The following is a 14,529-nucleotide window of genomic DNA, read 5'->3' as shown; positions in this document are numbered from 1 at the left end:
AATTGCCTTGTGTGAGGTCTCAGGCAGGAACAGGGTCTTTCGGGCCCGTTGTTTTCCTCTCTTGGCCCGGCTTCACGGCCGGCAGCAGAGCCATGGGGCGAGCCGCCCACGCGCACACAGGATGGTCCTGGCGGGGCAGCCAAAATCCTACAGCCTCCAGACAACGTGTCCAAAAGCACTTAGCGATGGGTGAGCCAACGGGGTTGCCCCTCCTGCTGCTTCCTTCAGAGAAATCCTCCCGACTCGCCCTCAAACCTGACCTGTATGCGTGGATCCAGAGGAGGTTTGTTGGAAGGGACCCCGCCTGTTTGTTCTGAAAGCAAAATGTGCTGCTTAAAAAAATAAAAAATAATAATAAAAAAAAGGCAGAGGAATCCTGTCCTCCCCCACCCATGCAGCTTGCTGTCTCACCTCGGAAAGAGCATCTGGCTGTTTGGGAAAATGAGAGGCACCACTGTTTTCTTTTGACTAATTTGATGATGTTGCAGTGCTCGCAGTGATGAAGCAGAAAGGAAGTTGCTGAGAGCAGCCCTTTGAGAAACGTCTCCAAAAGCTTTTCCGAAAAGGAAGGGGGGGGGGGGGAAAAAAAAAATATGAGCAAAAAGAAAATTGTCACTCCACTCCTTTGAATTTGCTTGGCAGAAGGATCTCTCTGATTTCCCAGGCAGAGACAAGAGGCACAACTGGCTGCTGCCGTCCCCGGGGGGCAGTTTGGATGGAGCGAGGACGCGGATGTTCACGGCTGCCGGGGGCAGACGGCTCCACCAAGCCCTCATCCCAGCTCCTGGAAGCCCTAGGCTGTGCTTGGGACCCTCGTGGGAAGCTCACCCACCAGCTGCAGGAGGGAAATACCTTGTTTTCTTTGTTTTCTCCCTCCTGGGTTGTCCTTGGGGATTGCAAGGATGAGCCAAAAGCAGAAGGAATCACTTTGAAAGGCGGTTTGTGCTCCCCGCAGCAGGTGACTGCAGAAGCAGCAAGAAGTCCCTTCCTAAATGCGAAAGATGACTTCTGACTGCACCAAAGAGAAGGGACAAAGCCAAACCGATGAGGATGTGGCGTGGCAGGAGCATGGGGCTCACCCTTGTGAGGCCAGGGGCATCGCTGCGCCGTGCCCTCTGCAGGAACTGGGGATGGACGAGCCAAGCACCCCCGGAGCGAGGCCGTGCTGTGAAACACGAGGCTGCTAAACGTGGTGGAAGTGGCGCTGGCAGATAAAGACCCGGGAACAGATCCCGGTGCCCCAGCTGATCCCAGCACCATTCGAGATGCTGCCTGTGTCAGATCCGACCCGCAGCTGCTGTCCTTGCCCCTTCCTAGCCATGCCCAAAGAGCACCAAAATGATTTCAGCACCCAAAGGGCTTCAGCCTGAGCCCAGCCCAGGTCTGCCAGGGTCGCTCAGTTGGGCTTGCTGGCTAGGACAGGGCACAAGGACGGGGTCTGTCCCCAGTGCTCCCACGGTATTGGGGTGCATCTCTGTAATCCCCAAAGGCACAGACTGCCACCCTCCTGTTGCCACCCACACATCTGGGCACTGTCCCCACCGTTACACCTCGGTGCAAAGTCCCCGAAGCGGTGCTGGGTCTCAGAGGGACAAGGACAGAAACATGACACCCTGCCAGAAGGATGTTGAGGGGTATTTTGGGGTGGAATTTGCTGTTTTCCGGCACTAAACACCACTCTGGGTGAGCCTGATGCAGTCAGGGTGGTGAGGAGGAAGAATCCACGGAGGGAGAAGGGGAGGAAGAAGAGGGTTACTCACTGCCAAAGCTTCCTGCCTCAACGTTTTGAAAAATAACACGATAGATCCAGGGAACCTTTTCATTTCGGAGGTTTTAAAGTTTTGTGTCCAAGTACAGAATAATGAAGACATCAGAAATGCAAATGAAATGTTTTGAGCAACACAAAGAGATTTTGGCGGCGGCGAGGGAGGTGGGAGGAAGAGAATTTTCTCTTCGGGAACTGCAAAATTACGGGGTTTGTTCCAATGCAGGATGGAGCCTGAAACCCTGAAACCCTTCATAAACAGAATTCCTGCTCTCAGCACACTCCTCCCTCCCAGGGCTGCTGATGCTGCTTTTTGCCCCCCAAAGTGCCATGCTTCCATCATGCCGTTCATGTTATGGAACAGACCTGGGAAGAAAAACAAATACTGGCAACTTGGTGTGGGGAGAGGGAGGGAAAGATGGGACATGACAATCTCCCTAGAGCTCAGAGGGAAAAACAGACCTAGGTTAGCTGGCAGGGAGTGAATCAAACTCTATTTTTATTTTCTAGCCCACGGTGAGCCTCATGGCAGAAATGCCAGTTCTCATCATACCTTGCTCCCCACTTCCACGCTCTGTTTTATGATCAACCTCTTGGCAGATGGTTTGAGCCATGGAGCAGACATTCAACTGTGGTCATGGCCCGTCCCATGGGCATGCACGGTGTCTGCGGGGCACCTTGCAGCCAGAAATCAGCAGGGAGCAAAAGCCAGGCCATGCAGAGGCAACATCCCCAGGGAGCACAGCCCCCTGGCGCAGGGGATGGGGATGAAATGATTTTTTCCCCCAGTGGAAACTTCACAGTTTCCAGTTTTTCTTGCAGGAAGCAGCATGGGCACCAGGTGCAATTTGAATCCCTTTCGGCCCACCTTGACCGAGAAGTGTTCGGCTGCTTGCGAATAACCTCAGCCTTGCGCCATCCCTTCGTGCCCTGGGAAAGCTGTCAAAGCTCTGCGAGCCCGACTGGCTTTGACAAATGCTGCTGGCGGTGAAGGTCAGCACCAGGCAAAGACAGACAGAGCGGGGTTGGACCCGAGACCAGCATCTTCAGCTGGATCGTGGTCAAGTGATCCGGGCTGGAGGTGTAAGGCTCAGCCCTGAGCAAGGATTTGTGCCCCCCTGATATTTAGGCAGAGCTCTGTTCCTGTTTTGATTGACCTCAGCTCTGCTTGGTCCCTCCAGCCTGGAGAAGTCCCAGCCTAGGGCACCAGAGCTGCATCAATCCATCAAGGCTGGCTTATTTTTTTGGGCATTTATTTGGCATCGAGCACCACAGTCTCCGCAGTGATCCGCTCCCCATTGCTCCCTGACCTTTCTGCACTTCTCCGGACCAAGAAAACTCTCACTCTAGAAGACCTTCACCATGCCCCAGCTCTGCCTGAGACCGAACGGAGGAAATGAATCATCTGCAGCACATCGCAGGAGCGGGGGAGAAGCGGCCGAGCAGTGCCCTTTCCCCTGCAGGGCAGCCTCCGACACGTCCTCCCTCAGCGCATCTCCTTCCCCGCTCCCCCCGACCACCCCGGTCCTCTCCCCACAGAGCTCTACCCCAAGAGCCGGGCTGCAGCTTTTCATCAGGCAGAAGATTGAAGGCTAATTTTGCTCAAAAAGTGGATTTTCAATTCCAAGCCACTTTTATAAATGTATATCTAAGATACTGAAAAATAAAGTGAATTGAGCTTTGGTGAAGTACCCACATTGCTGATTTTTTTGTTGTTGGTTGTCTGAAATCCTTCAGCTTAAGTGAATTTAAACTGTTTATGTGTAATCTCTTGAAGAGCAGAAGAGATCCCTCCAAGGAAAAAACACCTTTTCCATCTCACTCCTAGCCAGAACAGAATTTCCTTGGTGAGCCTGCAGCTGCTGGGCTAGGACGAGGCACAGGAGGGTGAGGCTGAGCCTTGTGGCAGTGCTTGGGACTGTGCCCCCCAGGGCTTCCGAGCTTCATGCAAGGCACAACAAGCACTCCAGTGAGTGTATTTGTGGGGTGAGAGGGAAAGCACTGGCCAGAAATGTTCACTGAGAACGTTTCTTCCCACTTTTTACATAGCGGAGACCACAGGTCTCTGGTGCTGGATGCAGCATGCGGGGTCCCAAATGTGCGTGGCGGGGGGATGCTGCCCTGTCCCACCGCCCATCCCAAACCTCTGCTAGCGTGGGGCAGAGCAAATGTGTCCTGCCTCACTGTGGCAGCCACAACATGCTTTGAGCAGCCGTGTCCTCCGCATGGAAAATGCACGATGTGGGTGAGCAGAAGCGACAACAAGAAAACAACCACAAATAAAGGAGATGAAAAGCCTACATTGGGTTGTGGTGGGAGCAACCTCCTTTTGATCAGAAAAAAAAAAAAAAAAAAAAAAAGAATCCCTTTTCAAAATCTGTTTTGTAAACAGCTTTTTTCCCCTCCCTAAGCAAGCAAGGAGACTTGAAGCTACAAGTCCTACTGCCACCAAACCTAGGTCATCAGCTCCTGCAAGCCCTCCTGCCCAAGCCTTCTAGCGGTTCCATCCCGTCAATGAACGAGGGCAGGCACAGCCTGCTGCAGCACTTGGCACGGCCCTAACGTGTTTGGGGGCTCGGGGAAAGCAACAGGAAAAAGCAAAGTATCATTGCTAGTACGTGGCCAGGAGGCGAGAGAGCTGTTATGGAAAAATCACTACTGAAAACCCGAAGCACCACAGGGTGCAGGGGCAGACGCGCTGCGTACCCCCGTAAACACCCCTGGGGAAACGCCGAGGAGGGGAAGGGTGTCACTGTGTGCACGGCCCCGTGCGGGGCAGGCAGCAAAGATGCTGCCCCCAGCTCCATCCCCCTGACTTCTCCCTTCTCAAGAAGCCATGGGGTGAGCGTCCGTATGTCCCCACTCTTGTCACTCACCTACATGTACTGAAATAATTAACCCAATCTAGAAGCAGTGGAGGGGAAGAACATGCAGCTTTCCTGCCATGTTTCAGCAAGCTCTGGTGTTTTTTGAGTGCTCAGAGAGAAACCTGTCCCCTTCCCTCTGCCCCGAGCACAGCAGCACCCAGGGCAGGTCCCACTGCCCGCATGGGGCTGCCCCTGGCTCCAGCAGGAGCTGGGATGGAGCTCTCCTTATCCCTCCCGAAGCCAGAGCCCCGTTAACAAATGACACAGAAGGTCCTGAGAGCCATTTCTCTCCTCCTGCCGCTCTGACCTTCCCTCTCCCTGCCGTTAATCAACAGCAGATTTCAACCGGAGGGCTCCGGAGCAGAGCAGCCAGGACAGCCTGTACGAGTCTTATTTGCCAAGGGAAAACCGAGGCACGGGGTCTTGTTTAACACCTGCAACCTCTGAAATCAATAAAACTGAATAGAAAAAATCCCCAGCCCGTGGTCCCCACATCACACATCAGATCAGCTTTTCCATTCCTGACCTGCTCCCAAATTTTCATTTCTTTTCCCCTCATCAGCCTCACCCCACTCTCCTCATACGCCTTCCTCTCCTGTCTCCATCCTGCCATGTCACGCAGCAGTTTCTGGAAAGGTGCTCCCTGGCCCCGCAACATGCCACGGTGAGTGACCCAAACCGGCACATTTCAACAAAAGTTAAAAAAATAAAAAATAAAAAAATTATATATATATATATGTAGGGACCTACCAGTCTACCTGGACTTCTATATCTCTTGTCTCTACCTTGCAGGGTGCATCTCCATCGCCGTCCTTACTGCTGCTCTTCAGGAGATCCAGGACGGGCTCGATCTCTTTGAGCAGCTCGTTGTCTTCCACGCCGCCATTGAGGCACAGGTGGCTGCAGGCACTGTCCTTCCCCTTGCCACCGTCCTGTCCCTTGGGGCTGGGAACGATGCCGTTCACGTGGACCATCGGCTCCTCTCGCCCCGTCTCCCGGGCCCACAGGGAGCCCATGGTGCGGGCGGCTGCCGGCAGCGGCTGCTCCTTGCCCTGGAGATTTGGGTTGGACAGGTCGACCCCCTTCGGCGTCGGGCACAGGGGTCTGGTGATGCGGATGGTTTTCGGCGTCCCGTCGCCGGCAAAAGTGGTCTCCAGGTGAGTGGTGAAGCCCTCGGGGCCCCGCAGGATGAGGACCACGTAGGTCTCGGAGGCGATGCTTCTCAGTATCTCCAGCGCGGCCTCATAGCTCATGTCCACCAGGGGCCTGCCATTGACAGCTAAAATGATGTCCCCGGCCTGGATGAGGCCGCTCTGCTCGGCGGCCCCTCCCCGGATCAGGTCGGAGACGATGACGGGCGGCTTGCTGACGCGCTCCTTCACCAGGAAGCCCAGGCCCCCCACCTTGCGCTTGAAGAGCCTCACCGAGATGACGTTGGGCTGTATCTGCTGCACGCTGAACGTGCTCTCTTCCATGGCAGCCTGCGTCACCAGCCTGCAGGCCAGGACCTCGACACTCGCTGAGTGCTGAGATTTGGGGAGCTGGGGGATGCTTATCAGGCTCTTACGTGCCTCGTCTCACTGCAAAACACCTCTGGGCTTCAGCTCCAGGCTGGCTTTCTGCAGCATCCTCGTCCCGGTCTCACCGGGAGAAAGAAGCAAGGCGAGAGGCAGGGTGGGCAGCTCCAGGCATTGCTCACCGAGCGGGGGCCGGGGGGTTCGACATGCTGGCTTCGAGTCAGCCTCGGGTCCCGGAGGCTTGGAGGCAGCCCACTCGCCACTCGAGCATCCCCACGGGTTATTCAGGCTGCAAGCGGGCCGCGAGCTGCTTTATCTAGAGGAGGAAAAGACAACAAAGGAGAGAGAAAGAAGTGACGTGGGGTGGGCGCAAAGTGCCACGGGTGCCCACGTGCATCAGCCCATCCCCGCAGATGTCACCCCCCGGGTGCTTTCGGAGCCAGGCTGCAGCCTCGCGTGGCTCCGGGCTCCCTTTCCTCCACTCCCCCTGCAAAAATTAAAAAAAAAAAAATAATCAGCACCATCTGTTCAGCAGGGGATGCAAAAGGCATGGAAAAGGGAGTGCTGGGAAGGGGCCGCGGGACAGCCCTGCTCCGACCTTTGCCCGCTTTGGGTTGAGCACAAATGCCTGAGCGAGTTGCACGAGCCAGAGCAGCACGGTGCTCAGCGTGGTGCTCAGCGTGGTGCTCAGCGTGGTGCTCAGCAGGGCATCCTGCTGCTCGCCTGCCCGCGTTTTGTACAACGTCCCCAACCTGATGCTCGAGATGGATCAGGGTGAGCTGGATGCTCCCTGCCCAGGACGAACCCGGTTCCACGGGCACCTTCCCACCGAGCCCCTTTCACTGCATCAGGAGAAGGAGCAGCAGTCAGGAGCAGACCGAGGCGGTAGGAGATGACAGCCAGCTCCTCTTACCGGCGTTGCTCCAAGTTATTTACACTGACAAGTGCTTTTAAGCCTGGCTGAAGGGCTCGCAGCCTCGGCTCCTCCTCTCTTGTGTCCCAGCCCCAGCACGGGGGTGCAGAGGCTCAGCTGGGCTCCCCCCAGTGCCCAACCCTGCCAGTTCTGCACAGCTCCCAAACCAACCAGTGGGAAGTCATCCGGAGGCGAAGCGGGGAGTTCAGCCAGCCCTCGGGGGATCCCGAGCATCTGGGCATGACTTTCTACAGCACTCGGGTGGTTTGGAGAGCCGTGGGTCGTTGCCTCCTGATGGGGCTGTGTGCTTGCACCGGGTAACGTCAGCTCCCAAACCCTCTCTGCATTCCCTGCACACTTCTGAGGTGCCCTGGAGAATGTTTTGCTGTGGGGCTGTGCCTTTAGCAGCAAGCTGAAATGCAAACGCCTCCTTTTCTTTTTAAATCTGAATTTTGGGGAGAAAATGGAGAGTCTGCAATTGAAAGCACTGACATGCCAAATCAGTCTGCTGTCCCCCAGAGTATCACGTTCAGGGGGTTTGCACCTTCGAGCACCCCACACCAAGCACCCCCTGCCCTGGAGGGACCCCGGGACGCAGCTGCAGGCTCAGCAGGGCTGAGCTCCACAAAGCCATGGGCTGAGCTCCAGCACCCGGCTGGGAAAAAAACAGGGATCTGAGCGGCAGGGCAGTGCCACCAGCCCTGCACTAACTCACTCGGGCATTTTAATCCGCGTGTGATGAAGGCTGCTGACCCCAGAGTGGCTCTTTACAGGCAAGTAGAGAACAAAGCAGAGACCCATAACCCCTTGTGAAGGATTTAACCCCTATTGCCCTTCAGATACTGCCCAGCACCTCCATCCGAGGTCCATCAGCACCACTGGGGGTGCCCAATGAACCGGCCAAGCGTCTCTCAAGGGGCTGCTTGTCCCCATGCAGGCTCTTGTTCTCCATCCTCCAACTGCCACCAGCACACAGCAGGGGCCCTGCATCCCTCAGCCCCACTCCTGCACCCCCCCGGCCCCACATCCCCCGTGCAGAGGAGGTCACCACAACCCCACCACTGCGCAGGACTTGTTCCCTATGTGATGCAAGAACAAACAAGGCTTTGGGAGCCATGTGAGTACCACAGGATGTGGGACCACCAGCTTCCCTGGCAGGAGAAAACCCTGTTATTTGCTCTGCATTAGTCACCGGCTCCACGATGCTCATGAACCCGATGCAGCCGGCCGTGTCCGTGTCTGCAACGAGCCCAGCACCAGACCCATGGTGCCATACCCTCTGCAAGCAGACCTGTTGCAGCTGAGCCCCCCCAGCCCCAGCACGCACTGCCGACGGTCCCCAGGGCACCCAGCAGCCACGAGAACCTTCCCTCGGTGCCCCCAGCACTCCTGGGAGCCAGAGCAAGGGGAAAAGTCACCGTGCTGCAAGTCAGCTTGTCAGCACACACGCAGTGCCCGTGTTTTCCTGGACACCCATGAGGCTGTGTCTCATCTGAGTGTTTTTGCTGCCAGCTGCAAACCAGCATCACCAGTGATCCCAGCCACCACCAGCTGCCTCCAGCCTGCAAAACCCCAGGCAGCGATGGCACTGCTGGGGGCACGCCTCTCCCCACCCAGAAGCCCACCGACGGCATTCCTTGATAGTAGGAAGAGAAGGAAAAAAGGAGATGAAAGGAGAGACCTTTCACCAAGCTCGGGGTGAGCACCAGTATGCCCTGTACGGACAAGAGGGTGCCTGGCTCCCCGACCTTGCATGCTCCCACCCACGTGTGATCAGAGGCTGTCAGCTCCCACCAGCTGCGGGCTCTGCATCAGCAAGTCCCCAGAAAGCCAGGGAAGGGCATCATTTGCCTGCTCAGGGTTTTTATTCCCCTTCAAACTCACGCCTTCTTTCTCCTTTTGCTTTTGCCCAGAGTAAGGGAGGTGAGAGGGCGGAGAGGCAGGAGGGCAGACGAGGAGGGGCAGGACAACCTGTCTTTATGCCCCCAACTCTCCAGCTCCCCTGGGGAGGACGTGGACGAGCATTTCCCAGCTACGACACCTTGCACCTTCAAAGCTGCAGGGAGATGCTGTCTGCTGGCAGTGCGGGTGCCTGGGCGCAGCTCTCCCTACAAGCATCATTAGCAGCCTGATTTATGAACCCAAGGGCAGCAGCACATTTGCCAGGTCGTAGATTTAAAGCTACCGGCGGTGTCACGTCCTACTCCTTAGAGCTGGTGCAGCAAGCAGAGTGTCACTGCGGGTGAGCACTACTTGCATGGAAATTCTTATTTCAGCCTGGAAAGGGAGCCGGGAAGGGGATGATGCCACAGGCAGAGCCAGGCTCGCTCCCTGCTGAGCCAGCCCCACGTATTAAGCACCCACGGCCAGTGCACTCCAGCTCTCTGCCTCAGTTTCCCTCCCCTTCCAAAACGTAAACCAGAGGGAAAACAACCCAAATTACCAAAGAGCAGCGAACCCTGCAGAGCTGCAAGCTTCCAACGCCTCCAACCAGCATCACCAAAGCACTCTCTCCCGTCTCAACACGCGCCCATGCTGATGAGACTTGTTGCAAAAGTGTTACCCAGCGCAGGACATGGCACAGCACTTGTGCCCCCGCGGTGGCACTGATGGCACTTGGCAGCTTCGAGGGCATTCACTTAAGGACCAACAATCCTCATGCAAATAGAGAAAAATGTTCTGAGCCACCAGACAAGGTTCCAAGCAAGAAACCGCATTAGACGTACATTAATTGGGTGATTCGATTTCAAAAGATGGGCAGAGGAGAAATCCATCCTCTGCCCTTAGCACGATCTCTTGCCCATCGCAGGCAGAGGCAGCCCCCAGGTGTGGGCACCCGCGTGCCCCTGCCCTCACAATTCGATTCCGAGCCTTGTCTCTCGTAGATCTTCACCGCGGTAATGGCTTACATTTCTACGTGCCAGCTTTAAATGGACACCATTGTCTTATTTAATTAGTTTTCGTGGGATTTATGCTGCTCCACAAAGAACCCCAGGGCTGATGGATTTATGCCCATTTAATTTTTACAACCCGTGGAGCATCAGTGACTCTGATGAGGAGCAATGGGACGCAACATATGCACAGTTACTGTAAACCGGCATGTTTGTGCATCTGAAAATGGAGCATTAAAGTGATTCACTGGCAGGCAGCTCACTCATGCCAGCACTTCTGTGCTCAACTCCCGTTCGGCTCAGACCGGCACCGCGATGTATCTGTGTGCATGGCCTCTCCATCCCCAGCACACAGACAGTTTCCCCCAGCTATCTCCATTTATCCACCTCCCACCAACCTCACCGACATCCTCCTGGGAAGGAGTGAGCCCTTCCTCCTGCCCAGCCCCACTTATCCTTCCCGTGCATGAGGCTGGGAAGTGGCCGTTTCACCTGGGCCACCACATTTCCTTCACCTCCCCGACAAAGTTGTTTTACACCTCGGCGTGAATTGAATAAAAGAAGCTTTTTGACACCTGCACAACAACCTCATGGTATTGCCCAGCTCCAGGTGATGCTGCAGGGCTTTGTTACGGGGAAAGCAAAATGTTATGTTTGCTCATCACCGTTTAGCTGGGCTGAAGCTCACAGCCTTCAGGCGGTGCAACCCAAAATCCTCCCGACCCACCCATATAAGTGGCAACTGGCACATGTTTTTGTGCCCATAAAAATTTCTGTGCTCATCCCAACCATCCCTCTATGAGGAAATTCAGCATCTGAGCACAGCCCGGTCCTGCCAGCACATCACCCCCATCGTGGTCACCTCAGTGCCGAAACTTCACCGGGATTCAGCGATGCCCCCGCGCCCCTGCCCTACCTGGAGCCAACCACAGCCTGCAAGGCAAGCGGTTTTAATGTTGCCAAGACAACTGTGTTGACAAAATCCCCTTTTTTTAGATGACGGAAGCAGGGTTTTGTTTTAATTTAGAGTTCAAGGCTGAGCATATTTCAGTAACACGACTGCCGCTTCTATTTTACTGTTTGGTGCAATATTTTCTTGGCGCCTGTGGTGTGTGCTGAAACAAGAGTTTAGATAAAACCGTCAGTCCTGCCACTAACCCCGTCTCAAACTGATGTTCCTATTAGGGCTCGGCCCATCTGTAAAACATAAATTTCACTGCGATCGATTTGCCGAGAGGACTGGAGTTACACCAGCGATTCCGCTTTGACAAATGAGAGCCGTGTTAACACAACGACGCTTCGCCCTAAATGACAAAATAGGTAGATGGGAAATAAATGAGAAAACGCCGTGTGATGGATGGCCTTGAAACCCAATCCCAGCACGAGAGAGGAGTCGCGGCTCCATTTAGAAAAAAAAGAAAAAGGGAATTTAAGATCGCAGCAGGTTGGCTTGAGCTGTAATAGCTCCAGAGCCGCCAGCCGGCATCAATAACGCCGGCGGCAGAGCGCGCACCTCGCAGGCATTGCAGGAGTTCAGCTTCAGGCTCGGTGCAGCTCTGCTTCCATCCCCACCTTCACTGCTCCCCCAAATCCCTCCAGCACCACATTACGTTTCCCTGCTGTACTGAGGGAAGCAGCCCGATCGGGGCGATAAATGGCAATAAGCCTTATCATCACCGACTTCCACCACCAGTGACTCATGTCACTATTTAAGACTCTCAGTAAATACTAGGCTCCTCGGTCCTGCCGCCTCTTTCCAGTGGCCAGAGGCACAGCAGAACCTGGGGTGCATCCCCCCGATGCCTTTCAGCCCCTTTGAGGAGCCGATGCCGATCCCTTGCTCCTGCTCCGTGCCAGCATCCCCCGTGCCCGCACCAAGGCAGCGGGTTCCCCCGTTCCCGGCCGCTTTCCTGTGGGTTTTGCCTTTGCACTTGTTGCCATAGCACCACCAGCAGAGACAAAGTTCTCCTGGGACCTGTTCCTTGTCCCGCAGAGGGCTCTGGCTCTAATTCGGGCGGGAGCAGGGTGGGGGGACGTAGAGTTTTTGGCTTCCTAATTTTTGCCGCAGGTGCTGCCGGAGGGAGAGAGGCTGTTTGATAGAGGCAGAGAGAGCCCCACGCTGCTCGCTCTGCCGGGGCACCTGGACAGAGCCCCGCTTGGGGCAGGTCACAAGTGCACGAGGAGAGGGTGGAAATGGCCCCGATGCTCCTCAGTTCCTGATGCCTCTCTCATGGGGCAGTCCTGTGCTGGTGATGCTGCTTTTGGCTGAAGCACGCCAGCAGGACCGGAGCCCCAGCTGAGATGTGCCACTGCTGCTTTGACGGTTTTGGTGAGTCCTGCTCTGAAAACATGACTCTCACGGCAAGAACGGGCTGTGTGCTTCCAGCAGGTCTGAAATCATAAGCCCGAGAGCCTGCAAAATGGGATTAAGACAAGCCTGCCCTGAAAGGGTACTGCAGGATCTCGTAAGGCATTTCTGAATTGTCATGTAAAAAAGGAGCTATAGAAGGAGTTGCATTAGCATAAATACCTCCAGTTTTATCTACATGCATGCAGCGCTTGCAGGCTTCCACGCTCTGCGCATTGAACCGACACACGGATAACATACGGGCTACACAGACCTATATCTGCATGGCATGCCGCTGCTTCCCACGGCCGGATCCCGAGCACTTGGGTGCTGCGGGACCGGGACTTATCGCCCTACAGCCGCTGTGCCGGGCACTGGGTGCCCGCAGCCTGACGCTGAGCTCGTTTGGAGCAAGGGGCTGGATGCAAACCTGCTTCCATCCAGCTGCAGCCAGGCTGTGGCTTACAGAGCTTTGGCTCCTCAGGACACAATGCGTTTATTTTTGGATGCCCACGAGAGATCGGATCACGTCTATAGGTTTCATGTAATACACAGATACAATCGGAGCAGCGGGAGCGGAGCGCAGGCTTTTCAGTTTCATTTGTAGTCTTTCTGAACCGGTCCCTTGCTGTAAGGGTTATATTTCTTTAGTAAAAACTGATGGTATCAACAAGTATCAGACAATATCCTCGTTACTCGGGAAAGGTAAATGCTAATCTATGCGAGCTGAGCTCATGTGACTTATCGGTTACTAAATATAGTTGTTTTCAGGCGCCGATTTCGGCAATCTGGCAGATTTCCTAAGCCTTTGTACAGATCCACTACGGAAACACAAAACACACAAGCAAAGCTGTGGGGGGAAAACCCCTGGCAGGGGCCAAACGGTCCCTGAGGGGCCGATTTCAAGGTCCCCTGCCCGGCAGCAGGCAGGGTGGTGAGGATTGAGCCCAGACCCCATGCATAAGATGGCCTCTCCGGTCCTGGCTGGCGGAGGGAACGCACACGACTCAAGGGGCGCGGGGACTGGTCGCTCTCCTCCGCTGGCGGGGAGCATCGCGCTTCTCCCGGTGCAGACGTCTCGTTGGAGAAACGTCCTCCCCACACCTTGCCTGCACACGAAGAGGCTCTGTGCCGGGAGTTTGTTTGCAAACACAGGCACGTTTCAGAGCTAGAGTACACGGCTGAGTTCGGGGCGTCTTTAGGGAAAGATTGTGGGTGATACAAGCTAGAAGGAAATAGTGGGAGAAATTGCCAAACCCCCCAAAAAACAACAACAACAACAAAAACACCTCTTTAAGATAAGATTTCACCATCTGAGACCTTTAACCAAAAAGGCACAGCCAACAAGACGGGAGGCAGAAATCTGGCAGGGTGATGTTTTGTTGGCCCCCCAAGAATCCGCCCCACTGCTCTCCATCCACATAGGTCCCTTTCTACCTCCTGTCTGAGCCGCCAGCATTTGGGGCTGCAGAAGAGGACGCAGCAAAGGAAAGCACACGAGCATTTACAGCAGCCGAGACCCCGGCCCCCGCAAACACCCCCCGCGATCTCCCCCCCGTTCCCCGCGGCAGACAGCCCCTGCGCCCACCAGGAGGAAGGAGACGCTTCCCCTCCAGCTCGGTGAGAGGCGGAGCGGCTCCTCGGGGACTCGGCAGATAATTGTCAAGTTGCCTGCCAGAATTTCCTCCTGACAGCCAGAACTTGAAAGCGTTGGAAGAAAATGTCTGCACCTGGGCTGCGGAGTCAGCGCGCCTCCGGGGGGGGGGGGCACGGAGCAGAGGCAGGGGAAGCGATGCCCGTTTGCACCCTAGCATCGGGGGGTCCAGATGTGCACGCACGGGGGTCTCTTGGCCTCTTTTTCCCCTCACCAGAAAATATTCCCACCACCCCAGCTGTTACCTGCAAGCCTCACCAAGAGCCAGACCCCAAGCAGGGCAAGCGGGGCTCGTCTCCGTCACCCCCCGCGCCAGGGACTCGGATCCCAGGGGACCCTCGAGTGCTTGGTGGGCAGAGGCGGAGGGCAAGGTGTGGGCTGCCCCCCTCCCAAGGGCAGGAACCAGCCATGAGCCCCACGTCCTGGGGCTCCACTGGGTGCTGGGACCCCTTGGGGTGCCCCTTCCCCACCTGGATCGATCAGGATCTGCCCCCCGCCCACCCCAGCGCCCTGGGGACAGAGGGGACACAGCGGGGCGGTGGGAACAGCAATGCTCAGGTTGGTGTCATTTTTTT

General features: G+C 55.9%; 1 protein-coding gene across 10 annotated transcripts in view; it reads right to left on the bottom strand.

The window, feature by feature from the left end:
* NOS1 (nitric oxide synthase 1) overlaps positions 1-14,529 on the bottom strand; it is a 63,977-nt gene that overhangs the window by 31,216 nt on the left and 18,232 nt on the right. For 8 of the 10 annotated variants that reach the window (XM_035340444.1, XM_035340446.1, XM_035340445.1 and 5 more), the window contains exon 2: positions 5,383-6,465. In XM_035340444.1, the coding sequence (XP_035196335.1) occupies positions 5,383-6,107 (725 nt within the window). In that variant the 5' untranslated portion in view covers positions 6,108-6,465. Of the gene's footprint in view, positions 1-5,382; positions 6,466-14,529 lie in introns of those variants that run through there. The other 2 variants (XM_035340442.1, XM_035340452.1) reach the window with 2 other exon arrangements.

The sequence above is a fragment of the Oxyura jamaicensis genome, chromosome 15, assembly GCF_011077185.1.
Source record: "Oxyura jamaicensis isolate SHBP4307 breed ruddy duck chromosome 15, BPBGC_Ojam_1.0, whole genome shotgun sequence".
Taxonomy (NCBI): Eukaryota; Metazoa; Chordata; class Aves; order Anseriformes; family Anatidae; genus Oxyura; species Oxyura jamaicensis.
Note: the sequence above shows the minus strand (reverse complement) of the source record. Positions and strands in the feature narration are given on the sequence as shown.